The sequence below is a fragment of the Podarcis muralis genome, chromosome 1 (genome assembly GCF_964188315.1).
Source record: "Podarcis muralis chromosome 1, rPodMur119.hap1.1, whole genome shotgun sequence".
Classification (NCBI taxonomy): domain Eukaryota; kingdom Metazoa; phylum Chordata; class Lepidosauria; order Squamata; family Lacertidae; genus Podarcis; species Podarcis muralis.
Genome location: NC_135655.1, coordinates 42523994 through 42546120, shown reverse-complemented (window position 1 = coordinate 42546120; position 22127 = coordinate 42523994). Strand labels below are relative to the sequence as shown.

Genomic DNA, 22127 nt, shown 5'->3' with positions numbered 1-22127 from the left:
AAAGTTCTATCTTTCTTTAACACCAATTGGCCGACCATGCCCAGGAGAAAGGCCTCTGGTTTCTTCAAAAAAGTATATTTAAATATCTTTTTCATTTCATTATAAATCATCTCCCAGAATGTCTTAATCAAAGATCACCAGTATCAAAGCAATGATTTTTACACATCAACTTCATTGGACTGGTCCTGTTGTGCAGATGCCTGATTATCTTCCAAAGCAACTACTCGATTGCAAATTTAAAAATGGAAAGCGTAAAGCGTAGTCAACAAGAGAGGTTTAAAGACTCTTTCAAGGCAAATCTAAAAAGATGTAGTATAAACACTGACAACTGGGAAACACTTGCCTGCGAGCGCTCCAATTGGAGAACCTTTATCAAATGTGTCATGGACTTTGAAGAAGCTTGAACTCAGGATGAAAGGGAGAAACGTGCTAAGAGGAAGGCATGTTTGGCAAACCGTCACCATGATAAACTCCCGCCTGGAAACCTATGTCCGACACTGGAAGGACTTGTGGATCCAGAATTGGTCTCCAAAGTCATTTACAGACTCACTGTTAAGACCATGTTCATGGAAGACAATCTTACTGGGCTGAGTGATTGCCAAAGAAAAAGAATACACACACCCCATTCTGTATTGAGTCATACATTTCTGGCACAGCACAAGATGCCGAAACGCTGCTCACTGCTATCCAGTATTAAATAGCAAGAAGATCCAACCTTACAGATGACAATATGTACAAGCTGCAGGGCGATGGTATTAGCTTGGTGGGTAGCAGTATTCCCTCCTCCATGAGTAAAGACAGCACACCTTCAAATACCAAATGGTAAGAACAAACAGGTATCCTGACTTACATGTGAGATTTTAAACAGATGGGTGGCTACTGATGAAACCAGATGGTTGAGGGGAGTCCTCATCCAGCAGGACAAATTGTATTATGAGTGTAATAGTAAAAACAAAGAAGAAAAGCAAGATCCAAGTTCATTAGTTTATTAGATTGAGATGTTACAACTGCAGGCTATTTTCAGTTACGTCCTTTTTCAGAAGTAGAAGACCAATTAAATTATTCTCCCAACAGCAGACGGCCACATAAGCATTGCTTCCTTGCATAATAAAAAGGCATATTGTGCACAAACACCCACCTCAACTTTTTCTTTTGCTTCTGCATGCAGGATTTTTTTGGTATCCTATGAAACAGCTGGACTGATGCTAGTTATCAGTCTTTAACCTATCACTCTGGTTTGCCTTCCAATTCCAAGAGTTCTTGGAGTTAACAGAAAATGAATCTGTTAGCCTAGTGGAAGGACTGATCCTAGCTTCCCTCACATTACAAGGGTTGTTATCTTTAATAGTATTATAGAAGTCCATTTAAGAAGCAGAGCCTTATGCATTTATCTCCACAGCATAAGAATGCCTATTCTTTCCAAACATAGTTCACAGGTTTTCCAAAGATCCTTTAAAGGTGATTTAAGATCTTTAAAGTTCACCCCTAAAGAAAGAGAGACAATTGACAATTAATATAAACATACATGAATATATTTTTGCAAAAATCAAGTGTTCGCAGTTAGCTGGAAATATGGAAATATTGCCCAAAGTGAAATGGTATTCCTTGCCTTGAGTTTTCTCAAAGATAATATATACAGCAACGGTAAGTGGTAGAGACCATAATATAAGCAGTTAATGAAATCACAGATAAAAAGGGAAATGCTATTAGGTTAACATCTATGATGATTTGATCACACCAAGAAAATGATGGCTCTGCAATTCATTTGATTCAGGAGTTTTACTCTTCATTTACAAAAATAAGACCTTAATGTTGGGAAGTGACATGAATATTGGGAAAGGGCAATGTAGATTTTCTAAACCTCAGATATAAAAACATTTTTTTACATATAGAAGCGGGAATAAATAAATAGCCATTTGTGGGTGTTGTCTCTGCATGCAAGCAAAGCCTCCACACAGGGAAGGATCATGCCAATAGCATCATTTGTATTAAATGCCCCCAGCAGATGCTGGATCTTCTTGGGCCAAATATTATGGACCTGTTTCAAGGTTTTGACCTTCAAAATTGATGTTTGTGGGCCTTTTAAATATACATTCTGACTGATTTTTTTTTAACATAGATTCTACCTATTCACCTGTGTTTACAAGAGGCAATAGAGTTTTCCTTATCCCATGTATCACGAGGCACAGTACAATCACTACTTGGTCTTATATTTTCCCTGTAAACAAGGGCTAATGGAAACACTGGCTTTCTCTTGCCCAATAACAGTTTAGCTATAATAACCTGGTTTGGAAACTCAGCTCTTGGCTTGCCATTGTTCAGTGTCCCGTCCTCCCCACTTCATTGGCATTTACATCCTGCTTTAATTAAACCACAATTAGCCATTATGTCTGACTGCAGTTGAATATCATTTTTCAAATGCTCAGTCTAACCTGCCTCACAGGGTTGCTATGGAGATTAAATTAAAGACCACCTTGAGCTCCTTGAAGAAAAAGGTGGGTGGTAAATGTAATAAACAAACAAACAAACAAACAAACAAACAAATCCACATAAAAAGAGCCTGCTTGATCAGGTCAGTGGCCCATCTAGTCTGGAATCATGTTCTCACAACCGGATGCCTGTGAGAAGCCTACAAACTTACTGAAAAATAAGCTTAGCTTTGTTCAATTGGGCTTTCTTGCAAAAGTGCCTGGAATCACAGTGTTATATAGCCTTAAAAAGAACATTAAGTTACCTCTGTATTGGGGTGGGGAAACTTTTTGGTTTGACTGGTGGGTATGATCTGGAAAAAATGGACTTAAGGGACAAACGGACCCAGGCCAGGCCACATTTGGTCCATGGGACAAAAGTTCCTACTCCCTGTATGTTTCCCAAGACATTTACTCTCTGTTTTAAGAGAATACACGGTTTTTAAAAAATGGTTTCACTACGAAGTTGCTCACAGCATATTAGTATCTTTGCCTGATAAAACACACCCTGTAATAGGGATTCTCTTTTTAGTAGTGTTGTAGCTGTGGGGATTCTCTTTTTAGTAGTGCTGTAACTGTGAGGAAAGTGAGCTTTTATCCAGCAATGCCTTGGAACACAAGAGGGTAGGAGCTTATTAATAATTTACCGAGGCCACTGTTTCTCTTTGTCTGTCAGAGGGACATATATCACACCCATCAGCTGCTTTTCCACAATCTGCCCGTCTTTGGTTTTGTCATACTGCATCAAAACCTGGTTTCCACCCTCTGGCCCTACGGGCAGAATTAGTCGTCCTCCAGGTTTCAGCTCATTCAGCAACTAGTAGTAAGAATCAATAAGAGCAAAGGCAAAACAGAAACAAAACGGAGAAATTCAGTTTCCACGTACACACAAAAGGGAAGAAAGACAAACTGAACACTGTTCTCTGGCTCTTGAAGTAGTCCATGAAAAGTGGCCATTTCCAAAATTAAAATTAAAAATGGCAACACATTTGCTACTCACTTATACCTAAACCCTCTCTGTGTGATGTTTTGCCTGCTGAGAAATGCCAAGAGTGAGCCATTTTTCTTACACCTCATGTCAATAGAAACATGGTCAAATCTCCAGGCCATCAGAGATTTCAGAACGTAAAACATTGTCTCTGTTCTATTCAATTTTAGTTCTTTCCTTATGATAACAGCTGAAACATATGGTTACACTTTTTTCACAACTGTCTTCTAGACTTAGTAAATTAACCACTTCAAAAAGGTTCCAAGCCAGAGCTGAGAGGAAAGAGACAGGCAACTTTCTCTCTTACCTCCTTTGGCACTGTGGGTGCAGCTGCTCCAACATGGATGGCATCGTAAGGGGCTTCTTCAGGGTACCCCTTTCTGCCATCCCCAACTGTGGAGAGAGAAAGAGAATGTGCAGTGAAGGTTCTTGTTCAGATGGCAGCTTCTCCTATACACTTCTCCTTTGCCTTTCCTTTCACTTGGCATCTTCGTGCAAGGATGACTTGTATGCAGATTATGTTGCCACTGGGGGTATCAAAATGAAGTATAATAACCATAGTGAGAGACCTGAAAAAGATAACTGTGCTCTTTGATATTACCAAGGTTAGGTGGAATTGGGAAAGCAGAGCTAAAGAGACGTGGGTGGCGCTGTGGTCTAAACCACTGAGCCTCTTGGGCTTGCCAATCAGAAGGTTGCCAGTTTGAATCTGTGTGACGTTGGTGAGGTCCCATTGCTCTGTCCCAGTTCTGCCAACCTAGCAGTTCAAAAGCACACCAGTGCAAGTAGATAAATAGGTACCACTAAGGCGGGAAGGTAAATGGCATTTCCATGCACTCTGGTACCCGTCACGGTTTCCCATTGTGCCAGAAGCAGTTTAGTCATGCTGACCACATGACCTGGAAAAGCTGGGCAAATACTGGCTCCTGCACCGCAACCCCGTAGTCGCCTTTGACTGGACTTAACCATCCAGGGGTCCTTTACCATTACTTTTTAGATGCTCAGAAGTCATTGCTCTCGCTTCCCCCAACCTGTTGCTCTCCAGATGTTTCAGACCATAATCCTCATTATCCCTGACCAATGGTCATGCGACTGGGACCAATGGGAGTTGTAGTCTGGAGGGCTTCAGGCTGGGAAGACTGCATTACAAAAATATACTTCTACATTGCAATCCTGTGTGTGGTTACTTGGAAGTAAGCATTGCGCTCAATAGTGCTTATTCCCAAGTAAATGTGCTTAAGACTGCAGGCTCAGAAAACTAGCTCTAAATGTGCAATCCTCTGCAGTAGCTTGTTCATTTATTTTCACAAAACAAATCTTAGAGTTATTGCTAGGCTGAAACTGTTCCTGCTAAGTAAAGTTTTCACGTGTGAAGGGCTTCTAGCTTACCAGCACAGAAATTTGCAACAAGGATACCGATGCTCACCTAGAAGTTTCACTCGGCCAGTACTCAACAAAGAGGGATCATCTTCTCTGAGGTTTTTGATGGACTCATGAACCAGCTGTTCAATGTGTTCGATTCCCACTGCCTTCCCTGTGGGACCCACCTGTCAAGAGATGCCACATGTGCTTCAAATCTGTGTTACTACTACAAACAAAATTATCTGAGAGAGCAGAGAGGTTCCCTTTTTTGCAATGCCTGATCAATTTTATCCAATTATTTCTCCATCCAGTTTTAGAATGACGGAAGGATAGTTCCAATGACTGGTTACCTTGAAAGTGAACAGTCCCTTTGCAGTTATTCCTACAATTTTACCTATCCCGTATGATCATTAAATATACTAATTGGCCAATTCCAATGGAAGAAAATCTTGTAGTACAATTCTATACATTCCTGATCAGAACTAAGTCACGTTGAATTAATGAGACATACTCCCAAGTAGCTGTGTATAGGACTACAGCCTCATTCTATTCCCCCCCCCCCCCAGTGCTAGGCAATTTACTTGGCAGGACAGTGGAGGAATAGTTCCAGAATTCTATATGTAGAGAGGCGTTTCTTGTTGCTTTTGTTAAAATTGTGTTAAAAGTAAAATTCACTTCAGCAGACCCCTTGCAATGTATCCAAATTCAATAATTTTCAGCAATCAAATGCTTCTCTACAGAGAAGCAACAACAATCATATGCATAACATCATCTGTTCTTTAAGAAGGTAAACTTTACAAGTAGACTTTTTAGCCAAAAAGAAAAAGAAAAAGAAGGATTTGCTCTCAGTTTCCATTCTGCTTACCATCCTTGCAAAGCAAGCTGTGAGGTATCCACTTCCTGATCCGACATCCAACGCCTTTGCTCCTTCCACTAGCTGGTCCTTCAGTAACTCAAGGGCATGAGCATGCTGTGGGAGAAAGCACCTATATTTCACTCTTCCCACACCAGCATCTTTCACGATCCCCTTGCCAAAAGGCAACAAGCAGCAGGATGGTTAAGATACACAGTCTTACTAAAGATTTAGAGGTTGCTTCTGCTAAGTTGACGCCCACAGATATTTCAGCTGAGAAGTTTCTCCGAGGCTTGTTAAAGTTTGCAATAGAGGCACACACAGGGTGTGGAGAAGAAACGACTAGGCTGTCTGCTCCCAAGGAGCCTCGATGATATGCAAAGGGTGGGGTGAGACTGAGAGGACCTGCAAGTTTTCCAGCTCCTCCTGGTGGCTTCAAAGCCTCAGTAGCAGTCATAGAAAGGGAGGGGAAGGGCCTGAGACTGAAGAAGGCAGATGCTGTCTCTTGAGAGAGGATAAAGGAGGTGATGTCAAGCGGTAGGCCGAGATATCTACTTCTGCCCCATGATGAGCAGGACATCTCTGAACTGATAGCCAGCCAGCAGCGAGTGCAACCTGTATTCCTGAACGAAGCAAGGAACAGCTGTCCTAAGCTCTGAGGGGTTGGGGACTACCCAAAAACCGGTGGGCTTGTTTACACGCATCTGTAGCACATAGGATTGTTCAGCCAATGCCTAGCAGAAAGAATTTGCCATCGTCACCAATTCAGGGGATCTCAGGCAACAGGACCACAGAAGATTGCCTAAAGCCAGTACCATTGCTAGCCAGAGAAAGCAGGGCTCGGCCAGATGAACCAAAGAATTGACTTGGCATAAGGCAGCTGCGATGGTTCATGGCCTGTGTGCTTCCTCAACCACCAAATGCTATCAATGCATATACTGTATATTATTGGATGTAAAAGTATGTCTTACCATGTGAGGAGCACTGATGGTTGCCTTGTACCCTGAAAGAAAGCTGTGGATAAGTTTGCTTTTCATGTTATAACAATTGGAGCATTTTCTAGCGATTTGTACGTTTCTCACCACAAATCCGCCCTTTTGGTTTTCCTAGACAGCTCAAAGACCTAAGGATTTCCAGCTTTCAGTTTGACATACTATCTGTAGAATATTTTGTCCACTTTGCTAGTTTTTTCAGAGCTTACTTTTGCAGCCCATGCACAAAGGACAACTCTCAGTCTTATAGAATTAAGACGTCAAACGATCTTGGGCTGCTAGAACGCTGGGCTGAAACTAACACGATGGAATTTGACAGAGATAAAGGCGAAGTCCTGCATTTAGGTACAAAACACACAAATGAAGGTGCAAGGATAGAGTGGAGGAGACCTGGCTCGGCACAAGCTGAATGAGTTAGTAGTGTGATGCAGCTGCTAAAAAGCCAATGCCTGAACAGAAGCCATAGTGTCCTGATGAGAAGAAATAATGGTTTCACTTGCTTTCTAAACTGGCCAGGCTGCATCTGAGGTAGAGTCCTGTTCTGGATGCCACATTTTAAGGAAGACATTGAGAAACTAGGGGGGTGTCCAGAGCAGGGTGACCAGGATCATTAAGAGATCTGGAAACTATGCCCTATGAAGAATGCTTGAAAGAGCCAAGTACGTTTAGCCTAGAGAAGAATAAGTGGAGACCTGACAGACACCCTCATGTAGAAGAAGGAGTACTGTAGATTTGTTCACAGGGATTTGCTCCAGAGAACAGGACTAGAATCAGCAAGTGGAAGTAGCAGGGAAGCAGATTCTGGGAAAGGGTTAGGAAAGCTGCTTAATGGCTCGAGGGTGGAACAGTCCTGCCTTGGGAGGTAGCGAGCTGGAGATATCTAAGCAGAAGCTGGGCTAGATGCCTTCTGAGATCCCTCCCAACTTTAGATTCTAGGATTTGGAGAGTTCTCAAGAGACAATGCTATGGACAATATGGTCTCTAAAATATGCAGTATTTCCTTTAAGTGACATTGCAATCTATAGCAACATTTCTTACCGATTGACTGAGGAGAGTCCATATATGGAAAATACTTGATATAGTGGGATCTGTCTGTTACCAACAACACTTTAAGGACTTGCTGAGACTTAATCACACCATTTTCTACAGAAAAACACGAGAGAGGATAATAAGGCTGACAGCAGAATACTTTTTATTACTATTTATATTTAGTATCACTTTTAGGTTGTTCAGTACTGAATTTTACTGCATTGTGATCCAAAGACAGGTACTCAATTTACACTGTTGTTTTTTAAAAAATAGTAATTTATTTATTGCATTTCTATCCCACTTTTTCCTCCAAGGAGCTCAAGGTGGCATACATGGGTTTCTTCCTCCTCATTTAATCCCCACAACAGCCCTGTGAGGTAGGTTAGGCTGAGACAGTGACTAGCCTAAGGTCACCCAGTGAGCTTCATGGCCAAGTGGGGATTTGAACCCTGGTCTCCCAGGTCCAAGGGACGCAGGTGGCGCTGTGGGTTAAACCACAGAGCCTAGGACTTGCCGATCAGAAGGTTGGCAGTTCGAATCCCTGTGACAGGGTGAGCTCCCGTTGCTCGGTCCCTGCTCCTGCCAACCTAGCAGTTCAAAAGCACGTCAAAGTGCAAGTAGATAAATAGGAACCACTCCGGCGGGAAGGTAAACGGCGTTTCCGTGCACTGCTCTGGTTCGCCAGAAGCGGCTTAGTCATGCTGGCCACATGACCTGGAAGCTGTACGCCGGCTTCCTCGGCCAATAAAGCGAGATGAGCGCTGCAACCCCAGAGTCGGTCACGACTGGACCTAATGGTCAGGGGTCCCTTTACCTTTACTCCCAGGTCCTAGTCCAACACTCTAACCACCACACCACACAGGCTCTCATTGTATCCACTATCTATCCATACACATGCATGCAACACACCAGGGAAAGGGAAAGGGGGTTATTGCTCTAGACTCCAAATTCAGCAAATAAACCTTTGATGCTGAAACCCAGCCACATTGCTCAGCTCCAGTTCATGCAAATAAGTCCCCATATGCAGACCACCCTGCTACTGCCTGTGAAAAGCTGGTACAGGTTTGCAATCCTAACCCTCTGGTGTTAAGAGGTGGGCAGTTTAGGATGCATCACGTCTTTGCTTGCGGTGTGGCTCCATTACATAACAAGCCCAAGCTCCACCCGAGATGGTGGGACACTACTGCCAGTGGGTCTCCTGCCAGAGGCAGCCAGTAGGAAACCCCCCCCCCCCAAATAAGGGCATTATAGGAGTAAGGCAACAGAGGTTTCAGACCCAAAGCCCACAAATTCCCCAAGGGGCCCAAGGAACTGGCGCAGCAAAAATGGACCACCCTCCCTACCTTCCATCCTAAGCAGCAATAGCAAGCTGGGATTTGGATGCAGGGGAGGTTCTGCTCGTCCTTGGCCCCGATTATAAGTGGTCCCTCTGTTCCCATGAGCCGCAAAATAGAAATCAGCTCATTTGGACAATTTGGGAACAGGCTCACATTCAGGTCTCTGGCTACACCTCATGTAAAATAAGAGAAAAAGCAATTGCTCTCAATAGCTTTGTGTAAAAGTATACCCTGGTCAGTCCTGTTCCATATGAAGGCTTTACAGAAAAATACCAAACACAAAGAGATCTGTTCACAGAGACAGTGCTTTAAGCTGGGTTTGACGTCCAATAAAACAGCTTGGGAAAGTGTGACTGGGGAAATGAACTTGATTTAAGATTTCACCTGTAGAACTGGACAGATTATGCTGTGCTCTCTTAGGATGTCATTTACACAAATCATCCATTCCACAGAAAAGATCCACACAATTGGCCTAACATTGCAGTTGTGCCCTGGGTGAGCCCAAGGAAAAGCAGGTGCAATGGCAGGGCTGTAACTTGCAAAATATATCGTATTTTTCGCCCTATAGGGCGCACCGGCCCATAGGGCGCACCTAGGTTTCTTTGGGGGGGGGGATTAAAAAAAAAATTATTTCCCCCCCAGGCGCGGGGCTGGGGCGGGAGAAGCCCAAGCTTCCCCCGACCCCAGCCCCCAGAACAGGCTGCTATCCGCAAGCCTTGGGAGCCCGGTGGGAAGTCGTGCCGGGCTCCCAAGGCTTGCAGAGAGCTGCCCAAAGCCCGGGGTGCGCTCTGTTGTGCTCCCTGGGTTTCGGGCTGCAGGCTGCTGTCCGCATTCCTTGGGAGCCCAGCGGGAAGACGTGCCGGGCTCTCAAGGCTTGCGGAGAGCTGCCCGAAGCCCGGAGTGCGCCCCGCTGCACTCCCCGGGTTTCAGGTTGCAGGCTGCTGTCCGCAAGCCTTGGGAGCACGGCGGGAAGTCGCGCCGGGCTCCCAAGGCTTGTGGAGAGCTGCCCGAAGCCTGGAGAGCGAGAGGGGTCGGTGCGCACCGACCCCTCTCGCTCTCCAGGCTTCAGCGAAAGCCTGCATTTGCCCCATAGGACACACACACATTTCCCCTTCATTTTTGGAGGGGGAAAAGTGCGTCCTATAGGGTGAAAAATACGGTACTCATTTTCTTTAAAATAAAAAATAAAAAATCGTTGGATGGACAAATACAGAAAGGTTCCCAGTTAATTGTTTTGCTTTTTTCTGGCCATCCTAGCCACTGGCAGATTGACTCTCCTGGTTTCTGTACTGTTTGAGTAAGCTCCCATCTAAGACAGGCAGCCTGAGGAGGATGGCAATTATGGATTATTGCATTCCCAAAGAAACTCATTAGAAGAAATGGCTACCTGCCTCAGCTGTAGGGGAGCTGAGCCTCTGCATGCTCTGAATAACCTTTCTTAAATTAGATGCTTAGAATGGATTTCTCTATTGTATCATTTGTGGCTGCTTGTATAGCTGAATACACAGGCAGAGCAGACAGGCACGAGCCCAGAATCTTAAAGCTCATATGCAGGTAGAATTTTAAAACAGGTTTCCACACTGACATCCACTCCATGAAATAGGTGTCAAGTCAACAATGCTAAAAATAAGTGAGGATTTTGGACAGTATCCAAACATTTCATCAGCTGTTTTAGAGGCGAGCCCTGAACGTCAGGCTGCTGCCGGTGGTCCTTGGTTCTGTTTGCTCTGTATTGTACTTACTGTAAAGATTGTTGATCAGTTCCGCATGTGTCTTTCCAGTCGAGGTCCAGGCCATGGTTCTTGTCAGCAGGAGTCCCATGAGCAAGGTAGCAAAAGGCAGCGTACAGCTCATCCCATAAAAATGTGCAGGGGATTCCCAAGCCTGACCAGCCAGTCACAATGAACCAAAGAGAGAAAGTTTTTTTATATTTAGAGCAAGATCATGTAACGCCTCATAGAAACCAAATCCTCCATACGCAGAAGGAGCCAAGATTAAAAACAGATGCACAGACGCAATACAGGGAAATCTGGAGAACACATTTGCTGTCTAAGTCAAATAATAACAGACTGTTGGATGTCAATAAAAGTACTGCTAATAAGTTGTTTTTTTAATAAAATAAAAAACCAAACACCAGTCCAAGAAGTTAGAAGAGAGATAGAGTATTAGACTAGGTTCTGGGAAAGTCAGGTTCAAATCCCCACTGTGTTATGAAACTCACTGATTATGCAGATAAAGAAGGGTCTACACCACCCTGAGCTCCTTGGAAAGAAAGGTGGAATACAAATGTATTAATAAATAAATAAAATTTGTCATCACAATGACAAAAATAAATATAAACTAAGGACATTGATAAACGTAAGGAGTTGGCCAAGATATTTTACTGTCTGAGGCCAAGTGGCACATAGCAGTGCACAGCATGTCCTCCTCGCTCCAATCAGAGCGTATTGCAGCCAATGGCAATCAAAGCTATTTTGGCACGTGAGGCAGAAAATCCTACAAACACCTCCTTCCTGGCAGTAAGACTACAATAATAATTGTAACATTATAAAATAAAATTATAAAATATAACAACAGCCACTTTGCTGCCTATTAATGGGACTCAAGATGTGTTGTCCAAGGCAGCCGCCTCACATGGCCAAGGCTGTAGGTGTGGGCAGGGAGGGCCAGTACAGGGGAGCGGGCAGGTTAAGCTAACAAGTGAAATAATTTGCAATAGTGCTCATCTATTCTTTTTTGTAGAGACTGGGCTGTGACTGTAATTGTGTGCAAAGCTATATCACTGACTACATCAACTTGTAGAATGGGAAAATGGATTTTTAAAATACTACATGTATAAAATATTACATGCATTACCAACCCATTTGTATGGGTTGCCAACTTACTTGTGAGTGGTCACACAAATAACATAAATAACAATTATCTCACTTGGCGGTGTTTTTTGTGTGTGTTTTTTTGCATTGCATTTCCCTCTGACCACACTGATTGCAATTTCCACCCACATAAATATCTACCTGTAACTTAGGACAACACTTCATGTATATGAGGGAAATGGACTGCCGCCCACAAAACCCGATGCCATAATAAATGGGCTTAGCCTTTAATGGTATCACAGTGTTATTACCATCGTCAAACATACATATTTGTTCCTCAAAGCATGTGTGTCTCAGAGCAAAAACAAGGCATTGGATGAAGGGCAGTATACGAATTTGATAAATAATAATAAAAGGAAAGGTCCGCCCCACTAAAAGATGAGCATAGAAAGAGGCACTTCAACTGAAGAGTCAACGCCCTCCCCTCTTGGTGTCTTATGATGGGGAAGGGAAGAGCCCATATGCAAGGCTCCTGAGTGGTAAGAGGAGGTGGGCTGGGCTGGGCTCCGACTCCTCTTCTGAGGGTCTTCTGACGCCTCCCTCCCAAGCGCCAGAAGAAGAGAGAGCAGACTGCTTTCCCCCCAAAGGCAGCTCAGTCTCGAGCAGCCCTCCCGCTTCCCAGAGAGAACCAAGACCCAGGACCCCGTCCCCAGGATCCCACCCCTCCCACAAAAAGGCGGACTCACCTGCGCAGCCGCACTAAGTCCTCCGCACTCGCATTCTCGCCCTCCTAGCTCCTCCTCTTTCAGCAGCAGCTGCTTATTACGGCATTTGAGAGTAACTGGGGGAGTTGAGGCCTGCTGTTGTTTACGCTGTTACGTAAGTGGGAAAGAGAAGCCGCCGATCAGAAACTTCCGCCCGGCTTTAAGATGTCGCGCGCGACGGTTCCTAAAGAGATCGGATAAAATGAAGATATTATCACTTCCGGTTTTTGTTTAGGCACTTCCATGCTCAGGGGCCTGAGGGGTGGGGGGCATGTCCGTGCAAAATTGTCAGTGACGTAGCGATAAAGCTGACAGGTCCTCCTGGTTCCTCTGCTGTGAAATAATCACGCCCGCCGCGCCCTGCCTCCAGAGGTTATTTCTTATTGATTTCTCCACCGTTCTTACCCCGCACCTCCCGAGTTTGTCAAGGGGAACCGGAAGTCTTGTTTGCGAACCATTCAGCCCTCTCCTTTGCTACTTGCCAAGCTTCGGGTGGTGATTGGTATCCCTCCGCAGCCTATGGGAGCGGGAAAGCTGTGCTCTGTTCCCTGATTGGCCAGTTTGGGACAACAGTGGGTTCCTCGCTCCCCGCCCCGCCCTTCCTGGCTCCCGAGACTTCTGCCCTTTGTGGACTCTGAAAGCGACGTAGGGGGCCGAGCAGCTTCAGCCGCCCCAGGTAGGCGAACAGGAGGGGCGCAGGAGGGGACGCCGGCACTGGGGGGGGGGGGGAGGAGGATACGGGTGCATGGGAGCCCATAGGCCCCGGGGGAGGCAGGGGACCACCGTGAGAGGCCTCTCCCGCCAGGCGCGCTTGGTCTCCTGACCTTAATGCCAAGAGCTGCTCTCAGGATTGCTCCGAATGTCATCGCCGCCACAAACACACATAATAAATATATATAAATATTATATTTATAAATATTATAAATATTATTATAAATATTATATATATATAAATATTATATATATATATCCCGCCCTCCCCAGCCGAAGCCGGGCTCAGAGCGGCTAACAACAGTAAAAAAATAACACATTTTACATAAAATCATAATCATTTAATTGAAATACTGTGCATTCTAAAATCAATTCATTCTAGAATCAATTCAGACTCAGGAGGTGTGTCCTGGCGCCCAATTTATGGTTGCAAAAGCGCCCACTTTTTCTTGATGGTGGGGAAATACGATTTTATCCCCTTGCCTTATTGTCCCTGGTGTCCTATTGCTTTTATCTCGTGCGCAGCCGGATCCCAGGTCTGTGGACTTGGAGGGTCGTGTGTCCGAAGTCCAGTGGCAGAATCCTGGCCACTCCTATGGTATTAAGTGTGCCTACTGAGCATGATCAGTCTTTGTTGGGCTTTCTTTGGTTTCCCTGTTGCAAGAAGTACAAGCAGCGACTTAAAGACATTTCTGCTTTGCACATACCTAGTTTGCCCCTTCTGCATATGTGTAGACTTATCACTTCTTCTAACTCTGCCCAGAATGTGGCAGTTACACTTGCTGAGGTCTATGCTTGAAATATACTCAAAGTCGAGAGTGGATTTCATGCACTTTATTCAGCTCATAGTGATGAGGAGGAATGGAAGTTCCCCCAGAATGTCTGCTTTATATACATTATTTACACAATGGGCCCCACATGATTGGCTAATTCCAGGATTCTCCTGTAGGCCAATCAGGTTGCGGATTCACTTCCACCTGGAGCTGGATTGGGTGGCTCTTGTGGACCAATCAGACTGCTGTATTCTGGATCCTATTGTTTTAGGACCAATCAGACTGCTGCATTCTGGATCCTATTGTTCTAGGACCAATCGGAGTGCTGCATTTTGGATCTTATTCAACTCAGTACATAACAATGCTAAATAAAGCCTCTTCTGTTATTCCCACCCTTTAGATTTTTTTCCTAAATATTTTTTGTATGGCTGCACACCTTGAAGTTTCCTCCAAGCCTGCTGATACCTTCCTTCTTCTGCCTACCTAAAGATTCATACTTGGAGAGTGATTTTTCTATTGATATGTAGGATGGATTGGTTTGCCAAATCGGATGGCCTGCCTATGGAATACCCCCTATTTCCTAGATGCTTATGTGAACTGGCCCTGAACCTTGTGGTTGGTTGGTTGGTTGGTTGGTTGGTTGGCCGGCCAGACATTTAAACCATGTGGTTAATTTAGAAGGGTCCGAGTTTTTATGCTCCCTTGTTGTAGTCCTTTTTCTAGCAATCATGGGCTCTAATGATAGAATTGTCCTGGATATTTTTTACACGCCCGTGCCGGTTTTATGTTTCAATATGGTGAAACAGACACTGGCAATTTTCTCAGTGACTTCCCACCTTGCTGACACCCCCCCCCCCAATCCTGTGCCTTCACCACCATCACTCTCGCTGTAACTTCCTACATTAAAGAACAAACAGCTTCCTGTCATCTTGTTGGTAGGTAGCTATAAGACAACAAAGGTTAGCAAGCTGGGTTTCTTCACAACCCCCACTACACAATATTAAAATACAAATCACTAATAAAATCTATCACAGCAACATGAACCGTGGGATTCAAACGCATAAAAATACGTGGTGAAATACATGTACTTTTCTCTGTCCAAACTATTCCTCTGTCTAAATGTTGGGAGAGTTTGAATGATCGTATCTTGGCTTGATAAACCAATATATAAACAAGCCTTATGCCCTTCCACTCAGCTCTTCCATTCCTTCCTTTGTTCCTTCATGGTATGAAGTTGGTTTAATATCCTGGCTTGACAACCATCTAGGCTGTTACATTAAGTGTTCTTTAGCATAACCCCATTCTTTTCCTATACCCCAGCTTTAATCTTGTTTTTTTACTTCCTCCCTCCCCTACAAACCGATGCTTCTCAACTGATACCCAAACCCACCCCAAGTCTCTAAACACTTTTATTTATTTATTTAAACCATTTATATGCCTCTTAAGACATTTCCAACACTGTGTGCAAGACTGTTATGGTGCTTTTGAGATTCAGGTGAAAGATTCTAAGTCATTTCCCAATCACTTAACTTAGAGCCTTAACTGAGAGAATTAGAGTCATAGAACTGTTGCGTTGGAAGGGACCCCAATCTAGCCAACCCCCTGCAGTGCGTTAGAATATTCATTATATCTCAACAATTTAAGCAACCACAGCAGTTCATTAATACATATTTTAAACCATCCCACAGTTGATTTTGTTTCAGTCTGTGACACATCCCAGATCAGCTATGTCTGCTCAGATCCACCCTCCAAATTCGTAACATTTTCCCTAGACATGGTATATTGGAACTGATGAAGATTGGACCTGAAGAGGCTATTACCTGGGACACAGGTCTTGTTTTAGATTTTTAAAAGTTTTAAGGATTTTAAAAGGGAAGGTGAACAGGGACAACCTCTGTGCAGGACATTCCAGCATAGCAATAGTAATTTTACTAAACCGAGGCAAGTTCACTTATAGTGCAATCCTACACATGTCTACCCATAGCTATGTATCATTGACTTTCTTGGGCCTAACTCCCAAGTAAGTGGGTATGGAATTGCAGCTTCAGAAAAGTACTTCAAGCTGTAACTTTAAGTGTGAGATTTAAAACATAAGCATGATGCCTTAACTGTTCCAAAAATATATATATCAAAAAAATCCACTCTGTACAGCCTAATCCTTTGCATGGAAACAGGAATGCGTAAAATCTGCAAAAAATTAGGCACCAGCTGGGCATTCTAGGAGCTAGTGAGATGTAGCTGATCTCTGTAGAGGGTGCCTCTGGTTAGGCCAAAATGTTTAAGTGCCTGGATTTTTACAAGCACTCGGTTTTCTTGTGCAGTTTGACTTCTGGTTTTTGTTTTTGTTGGTTTTGTTTTAAAGGAGAACTGAAAATCCCATGGCTTCTCATCTTTATAGAATAGAAGAGGGAGGAAATATAAAGATGTATGTAATGTATTATGCAGTTCATAAAGTACATATTTTTTCCCCAGGATTTCCTCATCATGATAATGATTGAAAGTATTGACTCCATAGTCACGATTTCCAGCCAGGACCTCTGGGCTGAAATCTGTTCATCCCTGCCACATCCAGACAAGAGTGATGAATCAAGCAATGCATTTGCAGATTCGTTCACAGATGCTCACGTTCATGTGGAAAGACAGAACGAAGTCATGAACACCACTTTCCAAGAAAGCATGAAGCCCTGGGCACCACTGAAGGATTCAGATGCCTATTTGGCATCTTTAGGTCAGTATATAGGGAGCTGCTGAGTTGGAGAATTTGTTACAATCAGTACCTAACCTTTGAGAGTAGTAATTATTAATTGTAATTATTATTACTGTAACATGGCGGGGGGGGGAATTGTTTATCTGTATGCATTTAATCCCAAACAGCAAGTATTAGTGTTTTGATCAGCTGAAAATCAAGGCTTTTGGACTAAAAATCCATTCAGTCCAAAATTATATGTTAAAGACCAGGCATAGGCAAACTCTGCCCTCCAGATGTTTTGGGACTACAACTCCCATGATCCCTAGCTAACAGGACCAGTGGTCAGGGATGGTGGGAATTGTAGTCCCAAAAACATCTGAAGGGCCGAGTTTGCCTATGCCTGTTAAAGACAATGGATCTGTTCCACAATAGGTGGACATGGCTTGACAATCTGTGACCATTGTTACTTTTTGTGTAAATCATTGATCTCAGTCTCTCCTGTACATTTTTGGATCTTCTCAGGACTTCAGAAAGGTTCTACAATTTATTTTTAAGAGCACTGGAATGACAAGATAATTGTCAGTACAGAACCAGGCAATGTGTGATAGAAAACCTTTGCCCAATTTCGTCTAATTTATTCCTGCATAAAACTCTGAAGAGTATATTAGATTGTTCTTTCCAATAACTTTTGTGCAGTGAGAGAGGAATATAATCCATCTAGCGTTCTGCTGGGAGAAGAAAAGAATTTGCTGCAGCTAAATTTCCAGAACAAGAACTTGAAGACTTCCATTAAACTTCTTGCTTGTGTGCTGTGCACCAAAAATTTCAATTGAGTCTCTCCTTTCAAATACTATTTCTAGGCAGATGGGTGAGCAGTGATCCTTAACCTAGAATGAAATGTACTTCCATTGTTTATTTTAGTGTAGATACAGATTTAATGCCGAACCATTTCTGATTTCCATTTTTATTATGGGTTTGGGAATGAGAACATGAGTGGGCAGTGGAGGGAAAAGTAGTTTAGTGAGGCATTGCATGTTAGTTCTTTTTTACCAATTCTCTCACAAAATTAAAATGAGCAAAAGTCAGGACATGGAAGAGAAATATCTAATACAGCGCTGCGGTAAAATGGATACTTTCAGTCAGAGGTGCCCAACCTAGGGCTGGGCAATACCTGGTTTTCAACATTGTGCTATATCACCAGCTAAACATCACAATATTCCAATATATCACGATGTCTGAAATAAAGATGGAAGTATGTAGAGGCAACGGCTGGCTTCTTCCCTCATTGTGCTTTTTGCATAGCGCACACCCACACCCACACACCATGATTTATGATATATATTGCCAGGTCAAAAATTATGAAACCTATAATAGGGTTGCCATATCTTGAAGAGCAAAAAAGAGAACAGCCTGAGCCTTAGAAAGAGGCATGCAGGCATGGGGCCGCCGCCACCCTCTCGTGCCCGAGCCTGGGCTGCCCAAGCCGAAGCCCAGAAAAACCCAAAAAACCTGGACATTTCCTTTAAAATGTAAAAATCTGCCCAGATGGGCATGTTGGCCCCCGGAAGAGGAGACATGTCCAGGTTTTCCTGGACATATGGCAACCCTAGATATCACGATATGGACTTCAAGCCAGTTTTGGACGGTATATCACCCAGCCCTAGCCGAACCTGTGCTCATCCACCCCAGATGTTGTTGGATTCCAACTCCCATTAGTCCCACACAACGCAGGCAATAGTCAGGGGTGATGGGAGTTGGTGGTCCAGCAACAATAGACAGCCCCAGGTTAGTCACCCCGCCTTAAATGGTGGTTTACAATTCATATGAAAACCCATGAAATGGTTTGGATTGAAAATTCCTGACTCTACCTTGGCCACACTTGTGTGATTTCCCCTCCCCGCCTCTAGAGAGAAGATTGATGAGGATAAAGGGTTTGTCACAGGAGGTGACCTCCAAAGACATGCTGCACACTCTTTCTCAGGCGAAGAAAGAATGCTGGGACAGGTTTCTGCAGGAGAAGTCTGAGTCTGAATTTTACACGGAGGGAACTGAATCTGACGAGAGGTAATTCAATGAGGTTTTTATTCATGCAACGGCTTTTGAAGTGTGCATCTTATCGAAGTGCCCACCATTTCTGGAGTAAGGGTTGTTCTTAATTCAAGCCACGGTTTGCCCTCAGCCCTGTTTTCAGTGCCAGGGCTCAGGTCAAAACACACTAGGGTGTTTTTCTGATCATGTGCAGACTGCATCATGCGCAGACTGGAAAAACCCCTTTGTGCTGTGGGGAAGCAGGGTTGGATTAGGCAGAGTCATCCCTCTGCTCAGCATCCCCATAGACCTCCCCCATAAAGTGATACCAGCATCACTCTGCTGGCCTGGAACTCCATTCCACTCGCCAAATGTGCAGGTGTGGTGCATTTACTGCCTGCAGTAGCCCCCAAAAGCCCCCAAATGGGGCATCCCAGAAGATGGGCTGATCTGAACCAAGACCCACTGGATCCTGAGCCAGCCCCATTGCCATCACTTGTTGGCCAATGGCCTGGTGCAACAATTTGCCTGCCCCCCGCACTGCCTCCTGCCCCAACTGATGTGAGTGACAGGGCTGCAGATCTAGTGGTGTCTCTACCACTCTTACCACGCCCTCTTACTGCCTGGTCTGGGTTTGGATTGCCCTGTTAGTCTGACCCTAGAGGAGACTTTCCCCCAATTCCTATTATCTGTGTATTCTTCTGTTTCTGCTCTAGGTCGAAAACTCATTTCATGTAGAAAACTAGTCCATTGGAGAACTGTTCTAGCTGAGCCATTTCTCTCTGTGCTAGTTTTCTGGGTGTTTCTTCATAGGGGAACAAGGGACTCGCCTATCTGCAGTGTGCCCTCTCTGGAGAGGACGTGTGCTGAACTGATAGGTGTTCCTCAATAGCTGCTTGTCACAGAATTCCCTAAACCGTTGGAGTTTAGCCCAAACCCAAACCTTTTCTAAGATGTGGGGTAGCTTGGACTGAGAGAGTGAATGGCCCAGGGTCACCCAACTTCAGGGCTGAGTGGGATTTGAATTTGGGCCTCTCCAATCTGACAGTCAAAAGTTCCTTCCATTACATTTAGGTAGAAAATAGTTGAAATGATTAGTGGGGATGGGGTGGGGGCTGGTCCTGCCCTTTTGCCTTCTTTCTTTACTGTTCCCTGCCCTTTCTGCTTTCTCTCAGCACTCTGGAACACTTGAAGCGCTGGCTACAGCCTGAGAAAGTGGCTGTCAGCACCGAGGAAGTGCAGTATTTGATTCCGCTCGAGGCTCGTATAGAGAAGCAAGAGACAGAAGAAGAACTGATGATGGCTGTAGAACAGTGAAATGTTGACCTTTGCCTCCAGTCCGGGGGCTGGTGCAGTTTCTTTTAAAGCAGCAAGAGGAAGGAAGTGCCAGTGCTTGGTGATAGTAGACCACACTTCCCACTGTACTTCTTAAATTTCAGTGGCTTTGAAGTTGCAGATTTAAATCTAGTCATATGTAAGAATCTACTAAGATGACTGAACATAAAAGGCAGTGGATATAATCCTTGGATAATGAGATGGACTGGAGTCAGGCATGGGAGTGAAGAGTTCATCCATTTGCTTCGCTCTTCTCCTTTATGGTCTCGTCTCTTTGGGTCTGCATCATTCCCAGAGGTTTTTTGTTGTGTTCTTTTTGGAGGACTTGCATGCACATGGATCCTGTAAACTGCATTATTTCAGACAATTCGTCACCTCGCACTGCAATGGACTGTGCAGAAACATTGTACTCTCAAATTTCAGTACGTGGAAACATTCCTTTCCTCACAGCATATAATCCCCAAATGTATGACTTCTAAGACTGAAACTCGTGTGTATCTCTTTCCCCAACTTTTTTTTCTAAGCCCAAGCGTGCCTGTATCTTTTCCTCTGTGAAGTGAAAAGCAACTGCCGGTGCAGTTTTGAGTGATCTTGGCAACCTTTGCTTTTGGTTTTAGGAAGAAGAAAAAAATGGGGGGATAAAATACACACCACTACATTTTACATTCAGTTTCAGTCTTATAGAGATGAAGCGTCTTCTACTGGAAAAAACCCACACTCTTTTTGTTAAAAATGTTGTCTTTGTCCTTGCAAGCAAGCAGGTCTTGAATTGAAAGTGTAGCACTTCATGTAGTTATTTTCTTAAAACTCTGGATTTAAAACTGTTCTGGAATGGAGCTACTTTGCTTTGCCATTCATGAGATCTGATTTCCCCAAGCATCTTTTCCAGCTAATAGAATATCCATGCTTTCTTCTTCACTCTCGGTTTCCCTTGCTGCAAGAAGAAAAGAAAAATGTATTCCGAAACAATATGGAATTAAAACTGTAGGAATTTAGATGGCATAAATAAGACCAAGTATGAAATCAGCGGTGAGCTGGAAAAGGAGGGTGTATTACATTAACCTTTTTACTCCCTGTGGCATATTCACTTGTGTGTGTTTTGTGTGTGTCAGTGCATGCAAAAGGAGGTGAAAATGTTTGTGCTCCAGCCACATGTCATGCCCTTGACATCATTTTCATTACGTTCCCTCACTCCATGGCCATCCATAGCAATTCACTGCTCCCTTCCCTGATACCTTTCAACATATGTAGCAGCCCAGGCCAGTTGCTGCTTTTGTGCCATTTTTCCCTCATTGACTTTTTGCTTCTTGCAAACAGTGCAGTTGCAATAATGCAGACAACCGGATCTGATTGCATGGTGATATCATTGAAAGCAAACTCGGTTTGAATATTTTTTTTGCCATTGGTGATGTGTTATGTCTGAATGGCCATATAGTGACTTCACTGGTCTCAGAGTGCTTTTTTGAAAAAAGGTAACAAAGCAATAGCTGAATTGGGTTTGGCACTGCTGGCAAGCCAAGATGGCAAAATAGGAAATACCGAACCTGGAAAAAAATTAGCATAGCATGGTTAAAGTATGCAAGTAGGTATATGTGTTTATGAAGTATTTGGAAATGTGTGCTGGTGTTGCCTCCTCTCCAAAACTGCAGTTTTGCTGAAACAATCCGGAAATTTGTTAGACAAAACATCTCAAAATTGGGGAAGTTTACATTTTATTATTTCCCATCATTTTATGTTTCAATTCCCTCTGAGTTTTTCTGCTCTGATATGTTATGGATGATGAACTGCATATAGTGCTGTCACATTGGTGGGATAGTCTCTAGGTTGTCTATTTGTGTAGTTAATATGCCTTTTCAAAATTGAGTTTCACTGACTTCTGTCTTGATCCATCAAAACATATTTGCCTGTTGTATAAGTGATGTACCTTTGTGGCTCTTCACATTTTTTTGTGTTGTGATAGAAGAACATGCGATTTCAGAACTGAG

General features: G+C 43.8%; 2 protein-coding genes across 5 annotated transcripts; one reads left to right on the top strand and one right to left on the bottom strand.

Annotated features, from left to right (window-relative positions):
- Positions 1 to 970: 970 nt before the first annotated feature.
- Positions 971 to 12797, bottom strand: LOC114593866 (protein-L-isoaspartate(D-aspartate) O-methyltransferase-like). Of its 4 annotated transcripts, none has more exons than XM_028722711.2 (9): positions 12589 to 12797; positions 10772 to 10913; positions 7702 to 7806; positions 6643 to 6674; positions 5684 to 5788; positions 4883 to 5003; positions 3764 to 3849; positions 3116 to 3285; positions 971 to 1485 (listed from the first exon to the last, which is right to left on the bottom strand). In XM_028722711.2, the coding sequence occupies exons 2-9, from the start codon at positions 10881 to 10883 to the stop codon at positions 1473 to 1475; spliced, it is 744 nt and encodes a 247-aa protein (XP_028578544.2). In that variant the 5' UTR covers positions 10884 to 10913; positions 12589 to 12797; the 3' UTR covers positions 971 to 1472. The 4 variants fall into 4 exon arrangements, with proteins under 4 accessions (XP_028578544.2, XP_077782926.1, XP_028578555.2 ...); XM_077926800.1 differs by lacking the exon at positions 12589 to 12797 and adding an exon at positions 12154 to 12556; XM_028722722.2 differs by lacking the exon at positions 12589 to 12797 and adding an exon at positions 12169 to 12555.
- A 329-nt stretch (positions 12798 to 13126) lies between these two features.
- On the top strand, positions 13127 to 22127 carry CCDC32 (coiled-coil domain containing 32). Its single transcript, XM_028722738.2, has 4 exons — positions 13127 to 13282; positions 16563 to 16818; positions 18687 to 18843; positions 19983 to 22127. Exons 2-4 carry the CDS (start codon positions 16575 to 16577, stop codon positions 20122 to 20124), a joined length of 543 nt encoding a protein of 180 aa, XP_028578571.2. The 5' UTR covers positions 13127 to 13282; positions 16563 to 16574; the 3' UTR covers positions 20125 to 22127.